The sequence below is a fragment of the Plectropomus leopardus genome, chromosome 1, assembly GCF_026936395.1.
Source record: "Plectropomus leopardus strain MGB_pleo_1.0 chromosome 1, ASM2693639v1, whole genome shotgun sequence".
Taxonomy (NCBI): domain Eukaryota; kingdom Metazoa; phylum Chordata; class Actinopteri; order Perciformes; family Serranidae; genus Plectropomus; species Plectropomus leopardus.
Window position 1 is genome coordinate 20095931 of NC_142176.1, and position 23021 is coordinate 20118951.

Here is a 23021-nt window from a genome sequence, read left to right on the forward strand (position 1 = left end):
GGCAAGTTTATTTCATTCAAGAACCCAAAATATTAGTAATATCCAAAAATTCAAATTTCTCCAATAGTTAACAGTATATAATTAATTTTTAGCTGAATTTTACATTCATAAAATAGAATTTAAAATTTGCCCTCATATACCTCTTCTACACATATACACATATCTTAAAATGATATCAATCTTAAAAATGTTTAATAAAAAATAACCAAAACTAATAATTTATTATTAGTTTTGGTTATTATTTTGATTTGATTTAATTTAATTTGATTTGATTTGATTTGATTTGATGTGATTTGATTTTATACAGTTTGTGCCTATTTGTCTCATCTTTTACATTTGTTACAAATTTTTATACTGCCCATTGAATCTACTGTTTTTCAAACTGATATTAAAAGGTCAAAACTCTGCCCAGATGTTCTTTCTTGTCCATTTCATCTTTTGGAGTCATACGGTAATGTGGATGATTTTACCTCATAAATTAGACTAAGGTTCTCACATTCTCAGGTAGCATAATGAAGCTACGCGTAAACATTTACGTTTTACAACACAATGCAAATTTAAAGTGCTGAATTTAACAGCAATTACTATAGTAAAAGTTTCTCATGTCTGTTTTTCAATGGCAAACTATCCTGTTTTTTCTCTTTCGCGTTTGACCCTCTCGGCGCACCGTAGCAGTGATGTGGCTCTGAAAGTAATCTTCCACGTCACTAGGAAGTGGCGGAGGGCTACAGAGACAGCTCGCTAAAGGGAGCCTCTGAGAGTTTTTACAGATGTAATTATTCAAAAACTGGATTTCGAAGGCCATTTCGGAGGATAATAGTCGTGCATTTTGGTAGGTAACGTGACATAGTTTTAACCAAGATGAGTGATGTTTCATTTCCTGATCGGTGTTAACTGTTAGCTGGCTAACGTTACTGTCCTCCATTTCACTGCTAGCATGGACTGAGGCTACACTGGCGCTAGCTAACGTTCGCCAATCGGCAATAATAATACATCCTAACTTTATCTAACCAATCGAGTAGTCGACTAACTCACTGATATTTGCGTTTGATTGAGGTTTTGCTATACAGCTGTTGCGTTTATGCAAGTAACGCCATTAAGTCTGTAGCAGTAGCTGCTGTGTTGTACGAGGTTAACGCTGCGTGTCACACTGTCTTAACTCGAGCTATAATAACCTAACTGTCAGTGTTCAGTGTTTTTATTTAGTCATCACACATGTTTCAATAAGTGCAAACATACGATCCGTATGGAAAAAAAATCAGAAGTCTGTGTATGAAGTAGTGAGTGAAAAGGCTCAGACAGAAGCAGAAGCTTAGACATGCCTGTCCTTCCTTCATATCAGTTTAATCTACCTTTTTATATCGGCGTTGATCCATATTTTATTCCCCCAAACAGAAACGTATCTCCCTTTAATGTATTTATTTTTGCTTCTAGTACAGAGGAATTACAAAAAAATCATATTCGCTCTCCTTTACTAAAAAAAACTCCTTGTACACATCCTGGGAGTGACTTTGTGTTTGCTCTGAACATTATTTGCATTATGTTGTAACATGCCAAATCATTAAATTTCATGGTTTTGGATTTTAAAAACAGTTCATTAGTGTGGTCATAGTAACCAGCCTTATTAATAATACACATGGCTCATTTTTAAGACTATTGAATTTGTTGTTGTTTTAAAGGTTGACCTCCATTATTACACACAATCAGAGATAAAGGGAAGTGTAATGGAGCAAGAGCCTTAGAGTTTAATATTTCCCTAGATTTATGCAGCCACTGACCTTAAAAATGTTCTGTTTAATGTCGGTAATATGTTGTTTCAATCACAATTCCCAAAAACTTTGTCTCAAAAACTCTTTCAATTTCAACATCAAAGAAATTTAATGTAATACTCTCATCGATTTATTTAAAATTTTCATAAAAACGTGAAATTAGTTTTATTAATATTGAGAGACAGTTTGTTGACGTCAAACCACATTTTGAGTATATCCAACTCCCCTTTGATAGCATACAAATGTTCTTTTACATGTTTACCAAAGCAAAATAAATCTGTGTCATCTGCAAGAATGTCAAATTTTAACAAAAATCAGTAACATTGCAATTTAAGATACTTCTGCTGTCACAATGACAGCTCTTGTCTGTGTTATTGTGATCACAACAGTATTTCTGATATTATCAAATCTATTTTTAGGCCTATATCACATAGACTTTTCTGTATTGTGTGTGTTTACAGGTACCTGTGGCATACAGGTGATCTATTAATCTGCTAGTGTTTTCAATAAATTCCTGTTATGCTGTTGACTGCTACCCAAATAAGGTAGATACATACAAATAAATGTAGCGCAGAGCTTGTATTCACAAGTGTTTACACTGCAAAGTCATTTTTAAAATGGTTTAGTTAGTGGCATTAAAACAGTATGTTCTGCCCATACTATGCATAAGTTGCAACAAGCTTATATGTTTTTAGGCTCCCAAATGCTCATTTTTGTTTAAAACAATAGTCAGGTGCCCATATATTGAAACAGGGTTTTCTTGGTGTAATCATTCCTCTTGTTCATACTGGTCTTTAGGGGCCCCTTCCTAATGCACTTCCTGTGTGATGGGGGACAACGTTCATGGTCCTTGTTCAGTGCAAAAATACTTTCCAAAATGTTTCTGAAGTTAATGTGAGGTTTCAGCAGCCTGAGTTAGGAAAAATCTTGTATTTTCTAGAGTTATAGGTTACATTTACTTCATCACAGATTGACATGGAAACACTGTCTGAGGAAACACACAGAGGAAATACTGTTTCGCAGAGACTATCACTTTGGAAGATGGCCATTTAATTTAATAAACTCAGGCAGGCGAAGTCTCTTATGAATTTACAAAAATACATATTCTTACAGATCATAAACTTTGGAATTTGTCACCTATTGCAAAGTACTATTAAATGGCCATTATGAATAGGAGAAATTATTACAGCGAACAAAACTTGTTTTGATGTTTATGGGCATCCAACTGTTGTTTCAAGACAGAAATCTGAAAGTATGAGTTAATTATAAAATAAAATGATTTTAAACAAGTCATTTTATTTGCATATTCTGCTGTTCAATGCAAAAATGTTTTATAACATAAGTATTGTTGAGTTGTAGTCATTAACATGTTTTCTGAAGGGCTACATTTAGTCTTTTTTTCTTTTCTGTACTATCTATACATGTTTATGATGCTGTGAGCATAAACCAGAGTTTCTTACATTGTAACATTTGGTTACTTAATGTAACCTTCAGGTACCATGTGTTTTATGCAAGACTTCTCATGGGGCCTGAGATAACCCGTTGGGCTTTACAGCTTTTCTTCAGTGAGGTCACCTGTTGCTGATGTTTTTCAGGGATGTAAATAGTTACATCTCAAACAAATACCTCTTTGCTTTAAATAATCATTTTGTAGGCGACAAGTGTATCATGGCTCACAACATTTTGTAGCTGCTGTCCATAACTTTCATTGATGTACTGGCCAAGGTTATTTAGGAGCTAAAGTGTATCCCAGCATGCTTTGAGTAAGAGGCAGATAATCACTTAGGACAGGTCGCACGTCTACGGCAGAGCGAACACCAACATAATACATTCACAACTACTAAGAGTTTCCAAGTCATCTGTTACGTGTTTCGATGAAGGGACTATGGAAAGACCTCTGTTTTGTGTGTCCACAGTGTTACATAAACAATATGAGTATGTGTTATAAACTTGCAGTTGACTTCCAGGATATAAAAATTGTTTGTGGCAGTTTTTTAGTTAATGTGAGCCCTTGTGACTGATACCTGCGTGACTGTTATGGGTTGAAAAAGCTCAATATAAAACCTGTCCGATTTAAGAAAGGCTTGCTATGCCTCCTTCAGCTGCAGCCCAAAATGTCAAACGTCCCACACTGCTTTATTGTCTGTTATGCACATAATGCTGTACAGTGCATTTACCTAATTTGTTTTTAATGTAAATGTAGATTTTGTTCATTCTATGGGTGCTTTCATAGTTATAGCCCACATGTAAGATAAGATAAGATAATCCTTTATTAGTCCCACAGTGGGGAAATTTCCAACATTGCAGCAGCAAAGGGATAGCAAAATAGCAAGATAACTGTGCAAAATAAACTATATTAATAAATAAGTACAAAAACGTGCAGGATGAAGATGAAAGAAATAAGCACAGAGGACGACATAAACAAAGAATATATACAGTATTTACAACGCCGAGAAACTCAACAGTTAAATAAAGAATGTATGGCATTTCTATTTATATGTAGGTGTAAATGTTTTCGCCACCATGTACTAAATCAGTTGTTCTTATGTCTTTGTAGGTGTTATCCAGTGAGCGACATTCATCGGGATTCTTCTAAACGGATACAAACCCAGCAGCAACATGACGGCTGCAGAGAACGTTTGTTACACTCTCATCAATGTTTCATCTGACTCAGAGCCCCCTTCTGAAGTCAGCCTTAAAACTGATTTAGGTAAATATTCTGAATGTTAATTTGCAAAGCTGATAATATGTGCTGCTCAGAGTTTTGGAACAAAAAATTTGTACAAGAATCAAAAGCAGAAACTCTTTTTTTCTAAAACAATGCTTTGGTTAATTTGGATAATCCACATGCGTTTTTTGTCTTCAGTAGAAGACACATCATTCTTTTAGACAAAAAAATGTCCTTTTTTTTTCAACAGAAAAGGGGGAGATCAAGGCAAAGACCGAGGCCCTGAAGAAGGTCATCATCATGATCCTGAATGGTGAGAAGTTGCCAGGACTGCTGATGACCATAATCCGCTTCGTGCTGCCACTTCAAGACCACACCATCAAAAAACTGCTGCTGGTATTCTGGGAGATTGTTCCTAAAACAACCCCAGATGGCAAGCTGCTTCAGGAGATGATCCTGGTCTGTGACGCCTACAGAAAGGTAAGATTCAACAACTGAGGAAAGACGTTTATAACGGTAACAGTGTGAAAACAAAGGGAAGAATTAGACACAGATGTAAACATCCAAATGGATAGAAGTCTGTTTATATCTGTATTAATATGCATCTTGGGTGATCCTATCACAAGTGGACAGTTTTGTATGGCTATTGAAATTGTACTTTGACAATAATGTTTTTTTTCTTGATATTTTTAAAAAATCATGTGAAATCTTGTTTGCAATTTCAGGACCTGCAGCACCCCAACGAGTTCATCCGTGGCTCCACTCTTCGTTTCCTGTGCAAGCTGAAGGAGTCTGAATTGCTTGAGCCTCTCATGCCAGCGATCCGGGCCTGCCTGGAGCATCGCCACAGTTATGTGCGCCGCAATGCTGTCCTGGCCATTTACACCATCTATAGGTACAAAATGTCAAATATTCTACGCTTTTCCTTATAAATGCTGCATATTTTGTACTCCAGTCATAAGTGCACAACAAATAGCTGATAGTATTTCTTTGTTTTAGGAACTTTGAACATCTCATCCCAGACGCTCCAGAGTTGATCCACGATTTTCTTGTCAATGAGAAAGATGCCAGCTGTAAGAGAAACGCATTCATGATGCTGATACATGCCGATCAGGTCTGTAGCATATTGTCTTTTTCTTACTGTTTTTATTGTCGTGTGCCACCAGATCCACAGTATCCGTCTCTAAGGTCTGACTCACATCATGTCATTCATATATTCACATCTGACAGGACCGAGCTCTGGATTATCTCAGCACATGTATCGACCAAGTTCACACTTTTGGCGACATTCTCCAGCTGGTCATTGTGGAGCTGATTTACAAAGTGAGTCAAAGCCTTTTTTACTCTAATTCAAGCTGTATAGCACAACAGCATACTACCAGAAGAGCTGCTTTAATGTCTGAACTCTTGCTGTTTTTGTTTCTGCCTGTTAGGTTTGCCACGCTAACCCATCTGAGCGCGCCCGTTTCATCCGTTGCATCTACAACCTGCTGCAGTCCTCCAGTCCAGCTGTTAAGTATGAGGCTGCTGGAACTCTTGTCACCCTCTCCAGTGCTCCCACAGCCATTAAGGTACATCACCAGTGTTTTGTCAGTGATTTTGTTTATGTCATATATTAAATATATATATATATATATCTATATATAGCACTAAGTACACTTGTGATACAGCAGTGATTTCTTTGGTCCTATAATATCTCGTTTGCACTCTGTGCTTTGTTGGACTTAAGGCTGCTGCCCAGTGCTACATTGATTTGATCATCAAGGAGAGCGACAACAATGTGAAGCTGATTGTTCTCGATCGTCTGATTGAACTGAAGGAGCACCCCACTCACGAGCGTGTGCTCCAGGTACGTTGAATTATGACTGTGGTTAGTTTTTGCTGCAATTAACAGATAAACTGTGTCTTATTAACCATAAAAGCCATTGCTCACTATTTCAAAAAGGTAAAATATCATGAAAAAAAATGTAAGCCCTAATGAAAATAAATTAAAAAAACCTACCCTTTGAATTTGTCAGTAGTAGTATTTATAACATTAGTCTTTTGGTTTGTAATATTTACTTTTAGACCATTACACGAATTTCAAACTTTTATTTTACATATGGTGTACATATGATGTACATATTTCCATACTTTTTAAAAATATATATATATTTAAGCATAATGCACATTTTTGGATTTTTACATAATTAAAATAATACACACAATTTTATATTTTAAAATACTTAACATACTAGCTTTATACATTGTACCACCATATAAATATTTTTATATTTCTCAATAATTTAAATACTAGTGTGAAACATTGTGGCTTAATGCACATACTTTTGCATACTTCTTATTTTCATATATATATTTTTCCTTACTATATATCATGATGAATGTCACATTCTACAGATTCCTCCTAAGGGATCAAAAAGTATTTCTGATTCTGGTTGCAAAATGTATAAGAAATTATACACAATTAAAATTAAATTTTATTTGATGAAGTTGAAAGCAGATCAAAAATCAGTGAAACATCAAATGTGTAATGATGAGATAACACCAGTTTGCTGCACCTACAGTACTTCATCTTTGTTTAGACATAATTTGGGTGTCACTAATGTTTTTGGCCTTTTCTTAAATCCAGGACCTTGTAATGGACATTCTGCGTGTCCTCAGCACTCCTGACCTGGAAGTCAGAAAGAAAACCTTGCAGCTGGCTCTGGACCTTGTTTCATCTCGCAATGTTGAAGAGGTCAGCGTCGTGCGCACGACTTCAGTGTTATTTGTTGTTTTTTATCGCCCGGCATGGGACATAAAAACAACAAGGGATTATATTGCAAACATAGTGACATCTATTTGTTTTGCAGTTGGTGATTGTTTTGAAGAAAGAGGTGATCAAGACAAACAACGTAACAGAACATGAAGACACTGATAAGTACAGGCAGCTGTTGGTGCGCACTCTCCACTCTTGCAGTGTGCGCTTCCCTGACATGGCGGCCAATGTCATACCTGTGGTGAGTTTCCCAATATTTAAGTATAACAAGAAATTGTTGTAGAAATTATATATCATGGCTTTTTGAGAGAAACTCAATGATTGTTTCTATATCTGATAATAATGTAATAAGACTTTTCTTTGTTTTGGTATGATTTACAGCTGATGGAATTCCTTAGTGACACTAATGAGGCAGCTGCTGCTGACGTGCTGGAGTTCGTGCGGGAGGCAATTCAGAGGTTTGACAACTTGAGACCGCTTATCATCGAGAAGATGCTGGAAGTCTTTCACGCCATCAAAACTGTCAAGTAAGGTTTTAAAAGCACATTTCAGGGATTATTATGCGTTTTCTTGGTTGTTGTCTCTCCCCAAATGACCATAAAAAATATAAAAACAAACAAACGGATTACTCTTATGTTCTAGCAGCTGGTTATCTTTCTTGAGTAAGGACATTGGTCTTATTTTGGTCAATCTGGTCTAATGGTTATGTCTAGATTTTCCTCTACAGTCCCATTTATCAGCTGTTTCATAAACCTGACTTGAGTTTTATTATTAGGGCTGTGTAGTGTGTCAGTTCAAGAGTATGGAACACTGTCAGTGCTCATGACCTTTTTTTTTTTTACCATATTTCAGGATCTACAGGGGAGCGTTGTGGATCTTGGGAGAATATTGCAGCACCAAGGAAGACATCCAGAGTGTGATGACAGAAGTACGCAGGTCTTTGGGAGAGGTACGTTTGTCCATTATTTTCTGAATTAAATGTAACACAAGCTTACCTGACAGTCCCAACTTAGTTGGAATCGTCACGTGGATCTGACATCTGTCTCTTGCTTGGACAGATCCCAATTGTAGAAAACGAGATAAAGAAAGAGACCGGAGAGTTGAAACCAGAAGATGAAGTGAGTGCAGCTCCAGCACAGAAGCTGGTGACAGAGATGGGCACCTACGTGACACAGAGTGCCCTCAGCTCCTCCAGGCCTTCGAAGAAAGAAGAAGATAGGTAAAAAAAAAATACACATTGGGGTGGAGATATAGTTATTTTACCATAATATTTCATAAATTGCATGGACTATTGTCATTCACTCATTAACACTGGCTTTGTTGTTCCAGACCTCCACTCAGAGGCTTCCTGATGGACGGAGACTTCTATGTGGCAGCGTCCCTGGCCACCACACTGACCAAAGTGGCCTTGCGCTATGTTGCGATTGTTCAGGACAAAAAGAAACAAAATGTAAGTTGCCCTCTCTTCCCTTCACTTCACTGACTCTCTGAAAAAAAATCATGAAACCAGCTGTCTGTTGGTCTAATCCCTGCTGTGTCGCTGTTGCCCTCAGTCCTTTGTGGCAGAGGCCATGCTGATCATGGTCACTGTGCTGCACCTGGGCAAGTCCTCTCTGCCCAAGAAGCCAATTACAGACGATGATGTGGACCGCATCTCGCTGTGCCTGAAGGTCCTGTCAGAGTGCTCACCACTTATGAATGACATTTTCAACAAGGAGTGTCGCAGATCCCTGTCACATATGCTGACTGTCAGGCTGGAGGAAGAGAAGCTGTCACAGAAGGTAATGATAGTTGTCTCAGAGGACTCAACTCAATATTTAACCTCCTGACAGCTAAAGCATCAGCACAGGTAGAGGAAGTGAACACGTGTTTTGTGTTAAGTGCACATATTTGGACTCAGTCCTCATTTGTCTAAGGCAGTACCATCATATTTAATTATTTGATAATTTAGTAGGTATTTGGTTTTCAACTTAGGGATTTGGATATTCTTTTTTTTTCTTTTTTTTTGCACAGTACAAATTTCCTTTCAGTGTTTGTGAGAGGAAAAAAAAAATTATTCTAAAATGTTAGATTTGTTGGAGTTAGTATGCTCTGCCTTGGTCTCACAGGGCTTTGTCAGGTTATCATATGTAGTTTGTAGGTCTATAATTATTTGTCCATGATATAAAAATTGTCACAAGCTGTGTAATGGCACAAAAAGTGCATAAAAATGTAATTAAGCACAACACCTCTGGACTTTGGAATGCCTTTAATCAGTCCCTTCAGGATTTTGCAATCTTAACATTACAGGCGATATCTGGCAATCCCTGTGAAGTCTGCACCAACTTTTTCAAATCACTGCAACTTTTATCCATTTCATTATACACCTGTGCACAACATACTGATCCGCTCAGCCTCTTTCTCTGTCTGTTTGTCATGATACTGCTGCTCCATATGTCTCACACACAGTGAGAGGAATGAGAATTTTACGCAGTGGTTATTAACGGGTTTATTGACTGCTGTCAGGCAGTCAGAGGCACACCGGGCTCTCCCTCACCTGACGCTTAAGCTTCAGGGTGCACAAAGTCTCTCTGTCACCTGCAGTGCCCCACACACGCCAACCAAAGCTTTGAATATTCGCTGTGGAACAATTCTGAAACTCAGGAGCCCAGAAAATGGCATTCGGGACAGCCCTAATTGCAACAGCATATTTATGTATGTTGAACATGTAATAATAACTGTTTAGAATGTGAATAAGTTTTTTTGACCAGAATTTATGGCCCCACTATGCAACATTAATAAATAAGGGCCCTGGATCCTTTTAACAGGAACATTGTCAGTGCAGTTTTTGTGGTAATTTTAAACAAAATGTTGATGTTATTTTAATTTTGTGCTGTAATCCATTTGTTTTTACACCTTTGATTACTACTGTATGCTGTGTGGATTCTGTTGTGAGCCATAACATTTGTATCTTATTCTGACCACAGAAAGAGTCTGAAAAACGTAACGTAACAGTGCAGGCAGACGACCCGATCTCCTTCATGCAGCTGACAGCCAAGAACGAGATGACCTCTAAGGAGGACCAGTTCCAGCTCAGTTTGCTGGCTGCTATGGGCAACACTCAGAGGAAGGAGGCTGCTGATCCCCTCGCTTCAAAACTCAACAAGGTACACCACAAGCTCTGCAGAAATCTTATCACATGAGAGAGCTGGAAATTGCTTTGAGAAAAACATTGCTGTCGGGGATTTATTTTGGGCTGTATCATCTCTGCTGGGAGATTAGATTGTTTCATTTGTTTTTTAAATCCTGCCCATTTATAGTTGTAATTATAATGCATAAATGTCTGAAGATGTTATTGTGGCATTTGCCTCAGAGAGAGATGCTGTTTCAGATTTAGGGAAAGAACAGTTGTTTCTGTTTGTGTTTGGATTTGACAAACAGTCGTAGTTGTAGCAGCGTTTTTTGTTTTTTTTTAAATGTGATTTTATTCGTTTTGGTTCAAAGTGGTTTTTAGGCAAAGGGCACACAGCTACGAGTCTTTGTTTTCTCTTCCATCTCTTTGCACTCTTAGAAAGTAAATGGCAAAAAAACTTTAAATCCCTTACTTTGAGGAAATATTTGTTTTTTTAGTTAGTATACTTGATAATCAAATGTAACTATTTTTTGTCTATTTTAGGTGACCCAGCTGACAGGCTTCTCAGACCCAGTGTATGCCGAGGCTTATGTTCACGTCAACCAGTATGACATCGTGTTGGACGTGCTGGTGGTCAACCAAACCAGTGATACTCTCCAAAATTGCACCCTTGAGCTGGCCACTTTAGGTTAGTCTGGTTCTTTTTCACCTCAGTGGAAAAATGTACAGGTTCTCTTCTCTGTTAACACTAATCCAGGCCAATCACATTTTGTTGCTACATTGCATTATGCATGGATTCATCTAATGTATCCGTCCCACAGGTGATCTGAAGCTGGTTGAGAAGCCTTCACCTCTGACTCTGGCTCCTCATGATTTCGCAAACATCAAGGCCAACGTGAAGGTGGCCTCTACTGAGAATGGCATTATATTTGGCAACATTGGTAAGACAATCATTTTGAGTCTGCATACCATTATAATTCAACTTTTATTTTGTTTCGTTTCATGTAGCCAGAGAATGTTTTCTTATTTTTTTGGGGATGTTTGATCTTTCCAGTGTATGATGTGTCGGGAGCTGCCAGCGACAGAAACTGCGTCGTCCTCAGTGACATCCACATTGACATCATGGACTACATTCAGCCAGCTTCCTGCACCGATGCAGAATTCAGACAGATGTGGGCAGAGTTTGAGTGGGAAAACAAGGTAAGCTTTGCATTTCTACTTTGTGTCCAGTTTCCCACACACAAACCAGCTTCCCAAAAATTCTAGTGTTTGACATCATGACATGTTTATAAGGTTTGTTATATCATTTTTTGTACTTCCCTGTTTTGAAGGAACACTGTTTTTTTATATTCAACAGATCACAAACAAGATTCAGATGATTCATATTGAAAAATGTGAACATTAAAGATGGTGCCTAAGAAATCTTTCTTTATTGTAGGTGACAGTGAACACCAACATCACTGATCTGAACGAGTACCTTCAGCATATCCTCAAGTCCACCAACATGAAGTGTCTGACTCCTGAAAAGGTTGGTATGAGGCTAATAAAGCAAAGCAAAAAAGTAAATGAAGTTTTAAAGCTGTCGTGACTCAAAGATAAATGAAATAGAGAGTCCCGGGGATGACATTTTTCTACAGCCGAAACCCTGGTTCCCCTGTCAAAAAGCCTATGGGATTTTTCCCTTGGATTTTTGACAATGGCAGAAAATAAGCTCTGTGGCAAAAGAACATTTGTGACACTCACATGTTTTGTTCAGCAAGATCATCCTCACAAATGACCACTTAAAGGATTTTTGAGGCCTAAATGACACTGTCGGAAGTAAAAAGCTAATTTTAGGCTATAAGGGCTCAGGGTGATGACGTTCTGAAGTCTCATTTAGCCACTTGTTAGCGACTGCCTTTTTTAAGACACATAAAAGCATTGAAGTCAAGAGTGTGGTATTTACTGACATATTTTATCTCGTAAAACAAGACCTGAAAGTCTTGCAAGCTTGTGTTAACCACAGACCCTATTTCAGGCTTCTAACCAAAAACACATTCTAAAAAAAAAACATTGACTATAAGACGAGGGAACCGGAGGTGCTGAAATGCTAATTCATTTCCGGGCTTTAGGACTCATTACTGGAGCTCTCTGTAGGCGCTACTTTTGGTGCACGTTGAAAAGAATCATAAGTGGCCTTTGTTGTGGTTCGATTATAACTGTCAGTGATGCATCAACCAAAAAAAGCCCATTTTATTAGATGAAGTGTGTCAGTCTAGCGCTGTTATTGCACTATGTGCTCAACTCTTTTCTTTTTGTCTCACAAACCAGGCACTGTCAGGCTTTTGCGGCTTCATGGCTGCCAACCTTTATGCTCGTTCTATCTTTGGCGAAGATGCCTTGGCTAATGTCAGCATCGAGAAGCCCATCCACCTGGGGCCTGAAGCACCTGTCAATGGACACATACGCATTAGAGCCAAAAGTCAGGTGAGTCACAGCTGCAGTACCGTGAGCCCTCGTGCATCTGAGAAGTAAAGGCTTGGTTGAATTTATTTATTCTCAACTTGAGCAATGTGGCAAATTAATCTTTTGAATGGATAAAATTTAATCTTATACCTTAACCACAAGAATTGGACTTGATGGAAAGGAATATGTGAAATCACCTGTTATGTGCGATATTGCACTAAAAGCTTAAAGCGTAATGCTTAAAAATCTGTCACAATAAATCCTCCCTCCTTAATTTCACAGGGGATGGCCTTGAGTCTCGGTGACAAGATCAACCTCTCTCAAAAGAAGTCAAATGTCTGAGACAACTCTGCTCAAGCTGATCCCTCTGACTTTGTAAAAGTCACCTGCTGTCCTCATTTATCATTCATCTCACTGTCTGTCCATCATAGCAAATTAAGAACTCTATATGGTCAGTTGCTTCTGCGCTTTTCTCTTTCTTTTTTTATTTTTTATTTTACATCACCTCTGTCTAAATACTACATTTCAGTAATGTTCTTTCCCTGTCCTGTTTAATTTTCAATAAACCTATGTATTGAGAGAACTTTGCTCCATGATTTATTCATTTCTTCTTGTCCTGTAGTTTAATTTTGGACACCTTTCACTTAGTGCTTATATTTCATTCATTATAGTTCATGATATTACTATTATTTTTCAAAATAAAGACAATGTACATTTGCGAACCCAATGATTTTTTCATGTTCTAACATTTATAATTTTCTATACTTTATTCCTATAGTTTTTAATCAATCCATGTATAGCGTGACATAAAGTTTTGCTGAAGCAAAATTTTAAAAAAAATAATTTGGCATGTTTTTTTCTGAAGTAATTTTGACTTTTTGGAGGTGTTTTTTGAAAGAGTTCTTATAGATTTTTTGCATTTCTTACTTTTAATACGAAAAGTACATCTTCCTGATTATTTTACTTAAGTACCAATTCCAGTGCAGGACTTTTACATGTAAAACAGTACAGAGCAATTTCACAGGGTGGTATTAGTCTTTTACTTAAGTAAAGGATCTGAATACTTCTTCCACCACTGACACTGACAAAAGGCTGAAAATTAAAAAAAAAAAAAGTGCAATGAAACTGTCGGCTAAAAGGAAAATTAAATCTGAAAAAAAGAACGACATAAAGAAAAAACAGATGATTCTCATTGAAAAACACTTGTGAATGTAAAAAATAAAAACTTACTGTCACTGTTCTAGATCTGTTTAATTCTGCCTACCTCCTATACATAAAAAATGAGAGTTTGAAGGGTGACGTTTACATGTAAATGCCTCCTTTGCGATGTGAGTGCTTTCTCCTGGAGTATTGTACTGTGCATGTTGCATAATGGTAGATGTTTAAAAAGTGATTTCAAAGTGAATTGCCACTCAAAGGTGGTTGTGTCCCAAAGTGAAGACACTCCTGTCTGGAGCTCCTGCTGTGTCCAGCTTCACAGCTCCAGGCTCTAATTAGAATTCCTCAGATGCCTCGTGTGATATCTTGCACAGTGTGAAACTGATAGGAATTTGTTCTGTCAGCACCCCCAAATTGACAATGACATAATGAACCCTCCAGATCCATGGCATGGACATGATGTCTTTAAACCTAGGATAATATACTGCAATGATTTCAAAGGTGCTCTCAAAGCCATCTGCAAGTTTTACCGTTACTGTGGTAATGAGATGGAGATGGATTGGTGTTGGCAGAGAGTTACATATTCCACTTGCCCTCCAGTTTATAATTTATGAGAGAAGGGACGTTTCTGGAAATATGCCAGATTAAAGGGTCACAACCTTGGTCATACATTTACAATATCTGTAAAATCTGTCTCTCTGGGGGGTTAGATAAAGGCTGAAAGGTGACTTCGAGGTCAGAGCTTCAGCTGTGAAAATAAACAGTCGGCTATCTGGAAGCACTTTCACAGCCAGGCTACTGTGAACATTGTATGGCCTCTTTAGATTTAGGGAAGATATTACACATTATTATTACAATCACATGGCTAAACTCCACAACTTTAGACCTGGGCTTTTGCACCATGTGTTTGATTTTTTTTTTTTAATGGACTATTGTGCAGGCAGAAAACAAAGGATAACTGTATTTAATTCCTGATTTGTACGGCATATGTGACTCAGTGAATTCATAGTGGCTTTATTGTATTTTGTCAAACTTCTGATATCTTTTTGTCAATATAAGTAGAGCTCCTCAGCAGGTAAGTGCACATTTCTGATGTTATCTTCAACCTACCAGTGAACCAAGTCTTTTTACCTGTAATAATCACATTCAATCATTACACCTTTGAAACCTGGTTTGACATCACTTTTCAGTGCTTGCTTTCTTTTGAAAACACGTGAAAAAAGGCAATGAGCAACTGAGCAACTTGGCAAAAACTGTTCTGCAAATTGCAAGAAATAAGTACATTTGGGAAATATTTTTTTTAAAAAATCTAGGGAAAATGCTGAAGAAACTATATTTATAATTATCATAATCATTTATTTAAATTGATTTTGCAGAAATGTTAATTTTAAGCACTTTTTCCAGGTCATTTTTCTTGTTTGTTTGTTGTGTTTTTTTTAATGTTCTTTTTCTTTTCTTTTTTCTAATTTTAAGGTGATTTTCATCTACCTCCCTTTCATTTTGGCTTAAGTTGCTCATTGTCTTTTACCTATGTTTCGTCACTGCAATTTGCCAAGGTCTCAAAGTTTTAAACCCATTTCTGCACAGAACCGCATATACATGTATACTTACCTTGATGCTCGAATAAGAAAAAGATGATTTTATGTACATATCTATCTTGAATTTGGTTAAAATTTAGCTTAAAAAGTTCTTAAATAGGGTGTCTACATACCTGTAGACACCCTGTTTAGACACTTGAAGTTTTACTGTTGTGTTTTATAAGCACTTATCTTGCATTTTATTACAGGAACTGCTGTAGCGATCCATTTTCATAATTTTCTAAGCTGCTAACAAGCCTGACCTCAGCACTTATGTGAGACTGAAGCTCTAGCAACATTACTTTTACTGTAGGTGTGAATTAACTATTGCCCAAAACCATTTTATTTACCCAAGCGCCCTTAAGAGTTTGTAAAACACTCATGTATGTGCAGTTTGACATCCAGCCTCTCTCTGTTGACACCAGGTGGCGCCACAGGTGTCACAGCAGACAGTGTGCTGGTTAACTGCACAGTGTAATCCTGGAGTAAGATTTGTCTTAACATGGCATATAATAATTGACATGTTGACATAATACAAGTCAAGCTTGGACACTCTGAAGTAAAGTCTGTCATTTCAGATAAACTGGCTTCAGTCTGCACTTCAGGGGCCAGATTTGATTGAAAGTTAGGTATCACTGGTGTATGATATTAGGATGGGGCTGCGGAGTGGGTTAAGGCTCTCTCTCTGTGTATGTGACTGCCTCAACACCCCACCTACAGTAGACACACACACACACACACACACACACACACACACACACACACAGAGCCTGTAGAAGGGCCCCTAGCGCCAGACATTAGTACTGGCCTGGCTGATTACTCCTACTCTCGGCTCCACAGCTCAAACATCGCAGTGTTGTCGAGGCTCAAACACGGTCAGGCGTATGGACAGGCGCCCGTAGCTCCGTTAGACCCCCCTCTCTATCTCTCCGTGCACTACACGGACTACACCGACGAGTCATTTCTGGCACGTATCTGGGCTCTCCTCCACGCTACGGTGCCTCACACTGCAGGGCCTCTTCACTTTACAGGAAAAAAGTGGGTGTTTGCTGCTCACTGGTGTTCCGGCAGCGGCGGCGGCGGCGAGCGCAGCGAAGTGTCCTCGATGGCAGGCTGGAAGGACGGCTCGGTGCAGGAGAAGTATCGGCTGGTGGTGGTCGGAGGAGGCGGTGTCGGGAAATCAGCCCTGACTATCCAGTTTATTCAGGTCAGTAGCTGTGCACCCTTCCCTTGAATTTAGCCCGTGCTTTGATTTGCTCCTCCGAAAACACGGCTGAAGAAGGGGGGAGGCCAGACACGGGAACCCCGTAAGCGGATACCGGGCTCTGTTTTCTTCACTACTTTACCGAGGCCTACAACTATTTACCGAGGGTTGTTAGAAGATGTTAATGGTGAAGAAAGCCTTATTTTCTGTATTAAACGAGGAAGGACGGCTGTCACTTTAAACGACGATATCCGAGAGATCCTACTTCCACTTTGCAGTTTATAGCCGCTAGTCAAAAGAGAAAGGAAAGTGGGTCTGCGGAGCTCCAGAGTTGTCCTATTTTATTAACTTGCTGCAAAGTAAGGTAGCGGATTTAGAGTCAATGCTAAGATTTAGTCTGCAATGGCCTACCTAGCAAGCCTGAAACTTAAAGTTGTAAAAGAGTGCAGAGAAAAGTTGCAAAAAAACTCACATTAGTGAGTCAACGATGTCATTGTAGAGGAAAAATTATTAAATTTGTCCTTTAAAGCCACAAAATGTTCCAAATCTCATTATATATGTGTGAACTAGACAGAAAATCCGTCAGGGTTGAGTGTCTGCAGCATCAGCAGCACAAAATGCCCATTGAAAGATGATTAACTTTTGTGTTCACATGTAGACTTTCACTATGCAAACTGCTGGTCATTCAGAGCACTTCCAGTAACTGCAGGCAAACAACTAAATCATGTAAATATTCCTAAAGTTAAAAACTGAACTGGCACCCCCTGGAAAGACAATACCTTCTCTATTTTTATGGCATCCTACTTGAAAACTCATCTGTATCACTGTAGCCTATAAAAGCCATGTAAATAGTTTACCTCCATTTATCCCTGGTTGCATTCCAGCACACTGCAGACTTAACCTGCCTTGCTTTGACCTTCTAGGCTTAAAGTCATTTAGGTAAGGGGGTCTTTTTCCGGAAAGCCCCCCATACACACACACACACACACATGCACACACGCTGCATGAAAGAGATGACAAACTTTGCCCTTTGCCTTGTGTGTTTCCCCCCTCGTATCAGTGTGTTACTGACCAGACTGCAGGCAGCTGCATGTCTCCACATTGTCAGACAATAGTGGGCTGGCACACGTTTTAGAGTGGGGCTGAAAAGCTTATGTGTGTGCATGTGTGTGTGTGTGTGTGTGTGTATGTGTGTGTGTGTGTTGGGGGGAGTTGTGTCTAATGAGGGTTCAAAAAGCTCATTAACTGCATACCAAGTAAAAAAGGGATCAGATTGCTGTGGCACAGATTTTTGCCATAGCCTACTGACCCTGCTGACCTGATGTAGGGGAGCATTCAAACTTAATATGAAACACACACGATAAAGACATTTCACTTTATTTAATGTGCTACAAACACTGTAATGACATTAATATTGCAATAGGGAAGTTTGTCATTTGTAGTGTTGACCATTGGTTCCCAACTGGTCTAGCCACAAGGTGCAGATTTTGTCCTCAGTCATTAGTTCAAGATAACCACATTAGACAAATTACCACTTATTGATTTTTTTCGACAAAATTTATAAAACACACAGGCTTGAAACTCAAAGAAATAAAACATATTGCAAGAAAAAAGTGCAATTACTTAAGCTTGCACTGCAACCAAAAAAGTGCATATTATCACTTCAAGATCAGTGACATAAAAATGCTGCAAAGGCACAGCTTGTCAATAGGCCAAATACTAAGAACAGAGCAATAAAATATTAGCTGAACAGCAGGGAACAGCACTTCAAAATAATAGCCCTGTGGCAGAAATTCAAAATAAAGTGTGTTTTACAAACTTTACATGTTAGTGAGTTACTTGCAGTCTATTCAGAATGGACCCGCCACCCACTTTTGGACATCTCGCCAGTTGGGAAACACTGGTGTGAACCACATGCTGTTACTTTTGAGATAAAAATATTTCAACCCCATTAAACTAGCAAAGATTGTTTTATCATTGCTTGAAGTTGTATTTATGTGCTGACATAGATTTTGTCTCCTGCCAGACTAATGGACAGCCAAACCAATGATCTACTAATCCAAAATCCTATTCTTTAATGAACTAAAGCATGTTGCTTTTGTTGGGTGAGTGAGTTCAACACGACCCAGAAGACATCCTCAAGCTGTCTGCATCATGCTCTTGCAATAAATTTATCTGGGAAGTAAACAGTAAAGAGTATTGGTTTGGGATTTTGCTTGAACAACCACTTTGTATGTATTTTGTATTCAGTGTGACCTGCAGTTAATTTCCTCTCACGCTTCTCTCACTGCTGGCTGACATATCTGGTGCTGTGAAAAAGAGAGATTGAGATGTTGACAGCAGGAGGGGAACATACATCCTCTTAAGAAGTTTCTAGAAGTCGCCTGCCAAGGGAAAAGACCTAACAGCTGATTGTGAAGTTGAGGCTTTCCTCTAGAACAGTGTTGAGTGTTGAGGGGGTGGGGGGTCTGAGTCAGCCTGGGTGGGTTAATGGTCATGGACCATGTGGAATTTGGCCCTTCGGCAAAAGGAAGTCCCTCCACTGCTGCTCTTAGGACCTTCTAGTTTTTGTATGGAAAAACATGACCTGCTTCCTGAATCACTGGGGCTGTGTCTGTGTGTGTGTGTGTGTGTGTGTGTGTGTGTGTGTGTGTGTGTGTGTGTGTGTGTGTGTGTGTGTGTGTGTGTGTGTGTGTGTGTTAGTGGTAAATTTCACAGATTATTAGATTCAGTGTTGTGTGTTTTTTCAAAAATATTAAGTATTTTTTACCCCAAAAAATGCAGTATTACTTTTATTACTTATCTTACATACAGTTTAACACATCATACACTTTAAACCAGGCCTCCCATATGCACTGTGAGTGCTCATCTAAGTAAAACAGTGCTACCACAAGTGTCGAAAGTCTTTTCATAACCTATTAACCTTACTTCGAAACTCTTGGTTTGCTGGTTTGCAATGGCTGCTAGTAGATGCTTGTAATGCTTTTTTTCCACAAATAGTGTTTGCTTCCATTTCTTTTATAAATTGTTTCCATCAACTTCATAACAACAAAAAATGATTCAGTGTGGTGAACAAGACTGCTGGTGAGATAATTTATCATTTGCTATCCTTTCATCAAGCAGTTACTGTTATAAAAATAGACTATTTTAGGTGGTATTGCAAACTACAGTTCAACTATCCAAAAATGATCGCATGTAGGAGAGGCGCTCTGATGTGTTGAATATTGAGTAGGATCTTTTTGTGTCCTCATGTTATTATTAGTTTGTATTAACAAGAGTGTGTGTGTGTGTCATTCATATAATATAGTAAACTAGGTAACTGTGTTAACGACTGAGAGGAAATGTGTAAAAAGATAACTTTACTTCAGAGCCTGACGGGACAAAGACTCTCCTCCTACATGCATCTTCCTTTGACTGTGCAGCTGCCTGTTCCAAAGAGCAATGTGAAATTTAAGAATGCTCACTCTGCAGCAAAATCTGAGGACCAAAGCGCCCTTAGAAGTACACTGTGCACTGAGGCATCTTTTCGACTGCACAAAAAACCTCATGCTAACACCTGGCTTTTTAATTTGATGGGGAAGATTACAATTGCCATTCGCACCTGAGTCACATGTCCATAATGTCAAACACACCAAAAAACACACACAGAAAAGCATACGTGTCTGCAGAGCCGTGTACACAGTTCTGCCTTACTGGCAGTGGTCGAGCAGTTTGTAACCTAATTTTAGTGTGTTTAGCCATGTTTTAAACTTTTGTGCATGTGCTAATTTTGGTGGAAAAGTGGTATAACTAACCCCCCAAAAAACAACTGCTCGACTTGAAGCAATCTGATTCAGTGTCTTCAATGCATTTAAGTTGTCATAACAAAATTCAAAAGCAGTGACCTCAAAATGTTATGGCTTTATCAGGAAATATGTGATCTGATAAGTAAACAAGACTATGAATCATTTGATGCCAACTTTTGATGCTTAGCAGTCAGTACTCGATTCTGTGGACACATTTCAGTCATTTCTCAAAAGCCCTGAGCTTCGATACCCGTTGCTAATCACGAGGGTGCTGAGCAGAGTCCAAAACCAAAAAAAAACCACCACTCTGCTGAAACAGGGATTTCTGGGAGTTGGGTGATAAAAGATGATGTCGCCAGCAGTAACAGAGTGGCAGGTCCTGGGGAGCTGCTGGCCGCCCGAATGCCGAGCAGTTGACTCAAGCTGAGATAGCATTGGGATGACATAACATTGAGTCACCTGACAAAAGTTGTGGAACATAGTGTGTTGTTTTAATGTGACGTCTGTGAGGGAGGAAGCATCCCAAGTAAGGGAAAACATGACTCACATTGGCCATGTGAAGACTGCATGTGGGGTGGTGCGTGTGTCAGTTTGTTTTTACCCCATAATAATGGCACATCAAAAAACCAAAGAAGCTACTGGAATGAAGCAGCTCTACAATGACATGTTGTGTGATCTGATTGCTGGATGAAAAAGCATGGCGTTTACTTGCTCACATGTTTGCTCATATTAGTGTAGTGTTGGTAGCTCTCGGCTGTGGAGATTCATGCACGAGAGCAAAACATCCTGACTGATCAAGTCCAGACAGATTAGTTGAAGCTTTTTGTAGACCTCAGCTGGATTTGCAGCTAGAGCGCCCAAGTGACCTCTCTATTTCACTCTTACTCCTACTCCTTTTCCACATATCTCACATATTTTTTGATAACTTAGCTATGAGGTCATTGCATAGGAATGTTGCCGTAAGTATTAGTTCAAAAGAATAAACATGGATTACAAGGACAGGTCCTCTTGGGCATGTGGAGGCAAGGTGCGGTAATGATGGTAGTGCTGGAGCTGAATGTGATGTTTGCCGTTTCATGTGCGTTTCTCAGAAACAGCCACAGGTGGTTATACGAAGTTTTTGCAATGACGCTTTTGTGCATGTGTGTTTGTGATTTAGTTTATAAGTTGTATGTAACCCTACACACACACACAAAAAAAAATACTCTCAGCCCATTTTTGGATACAGACAGTTTTTTGCTTTCTGTCTAGCTCAGTGATATGTCACATGCCATACTGCTGAGTGCAGACAGTTCCATTTATATTCTGACCGGCGTTTCTTCATCTCCTTTAAGGGAGTTAATATCTTTTCTTTGTAATGGAAGACTGAACCATATGACAGTGAGCTCTTTTTATTTTTTTTACTGTAGGGTTCGCAGCTGCGTGTGAGTACTTGTCAGGGCAGGTTATGGGAGTACATTGTTTGTTTAGCTCTGTAGGTGGGTCATCTGTTGATTTCTCACAGAGCAGAACCACAATGAGAGCAAATAAATCATTTGTTGGTTTTCACAACAGTAAATTCAAACCAGAAAAGAAATTACATGTAAATATAAACATCAAACATCGTATTTAAAGATGCATTTCATCGCCTGGAGAAAAAAAGCAGGTCGCTTCAAAGTGCGTGCAGTGACTATCGCATAACATTTAAGTAGAAACAATTCCTGTAGACCTACTGTTTTTGTGAATGGTTTCACAGTCACTTGGCTTGTGAATCATCCATCCGGTTGATGCAATATCAGCATGCACAAAAATGCTTCTCTAAACAGCATGCAGTGTGTATATCATACCCAAAAAGCAAAACATTCTTACTCATATGATAAAAGGAGGCTGTCATTCTGGTTGGTTTCTTTTTAAGAATACATTTAGCACAGAGGCTGGTGCCACACTCACATTAATATCTGTTTCATGTTAGTGTGCTCCAGTTAAACCTTCACAATGATTTTTCAAACAATAGCCTACTTGCATTGAGCGCAACACCACAAACTTGGTGTGACTGTGCCTTATTTCCCCTTTCCCACCACCACCCTTTACCCTCATTTGACTCTTGTGCTGCTGTTGGAGCCAAGTTTCCACCTGTGTTTGGTCTGTAATTTTATAGGATTTCCTTCTTTGGTCTCCTCATGAAAAGTTAATGTAACAACTTAAACTGTGTATAGATTAAGAAGAGCACAATTTATGTTTAAGAGAGCTGGAACTGAACTTGATCAGAAGGGTTGTCGAAATGGTTTGATAATTATAAAGTAACTCAATATGTACAGTATTGCTATTTTATACACCTTTGTTCTCCATTCTTTCTAAAAACTCTATCAGATGTGCCTTGGTCATAAGTAGAGTTGTTTAACGCACATTAACACATTAAAATCAACCTCAAATGCAAGTTAATCCTGAGTCCCTGTGTTGTTTTGAAAGGAATGTAACTGCTATGATTAGAAAACATTTAAAGAGAACCTTTCGGAAGTTGGCCTGAACTGTCCATTTTGTATTCTCTGCAAATCTCTCTCTATTT

General features: G+C 38.7%; 2 protein-coding genes across 2 annotated transcripts in view; both read left to right on the top strand.

The window, feature by feature from the left end:
• The first annotated feature begins 678 nt into the window (after positions 1-678).
• copb1 (COPI coat complex subunit beta 1) lies at positions 679-13335 on the top strand. Its single transcript, XM_042484547.2, has 22 exons — positions 679-832; positions 4327-4479; positions 4688-4917; positions 5163-5332; positions 5437-5551; positions 5668-5760; positions 5871-6008; positions 6167-6286; positions 7067-7174; positions 7290-7436; positions 7577-7722; positions 8048-8144; positions 8254-8414; positions 8525-8645; positions 8749-8976; positions 10162-10341; positions 10851-10995; positions 11129-11248; positions 11362-11507; positions 11746-11835; positions 12618-12773; positions 13035-13335. Exons 2-22 carry the CDS (start codon positions 4389-4391, stop codon positions 13092-13094), a joined length of 2862 nt encoding a protein of 953 aa, XP_042340481.1. The 5' UTR covers positions 679-832; positions 4327-4388; the 3' UTR covers positions 13095-13335.
• Positions 13336-16269: 2934 nt separating this feature from the next.
• rras2 (RAS related 2) overlaps positions 16270-23021 on the top strand; it is a 39040-nt gene continuing 32288 nt past the window's right edge. Inside the window, exon 1 of the mRNA XM_042484660.2 lies at positions 16270-16694. Within this exon, the coding sequence (XP_042340594.1) occupies positions 16593-16694 (102 nt within the window). The 5' untranslated portion in view covers positions 16270-16592. The remainder of the gene's footprint in view (positions 16695-23021) is intronic.

What these genes read in the sequence shown, in the direction of transcription:
- copb1 (XM_042484547.2), top strand. Translation starts at nt 4,389, where the DNA reads ATGACGGCTGCAGAGAACGTTTGTTACACTCTCATCAATGTTTCATCT. An exon ending in TCTGTGACGCCTACAGAAAG is followed by an intron (nt 4,918 to 5,162) that starts GTAAGATTCAAC and finishes TTGCAATTTCAG; the next exon opens with GACCTGCAGCACCCCAACGA. An exon ending in AAGAGAAGCTGTCACAGAAG is followed by an intron (nt 8,977 to 10,161) that starts GTAATGATAGTT and finishes TTCTGACCACAG; the next exon opens with AAAGAGTCTGAAAAACGTAA.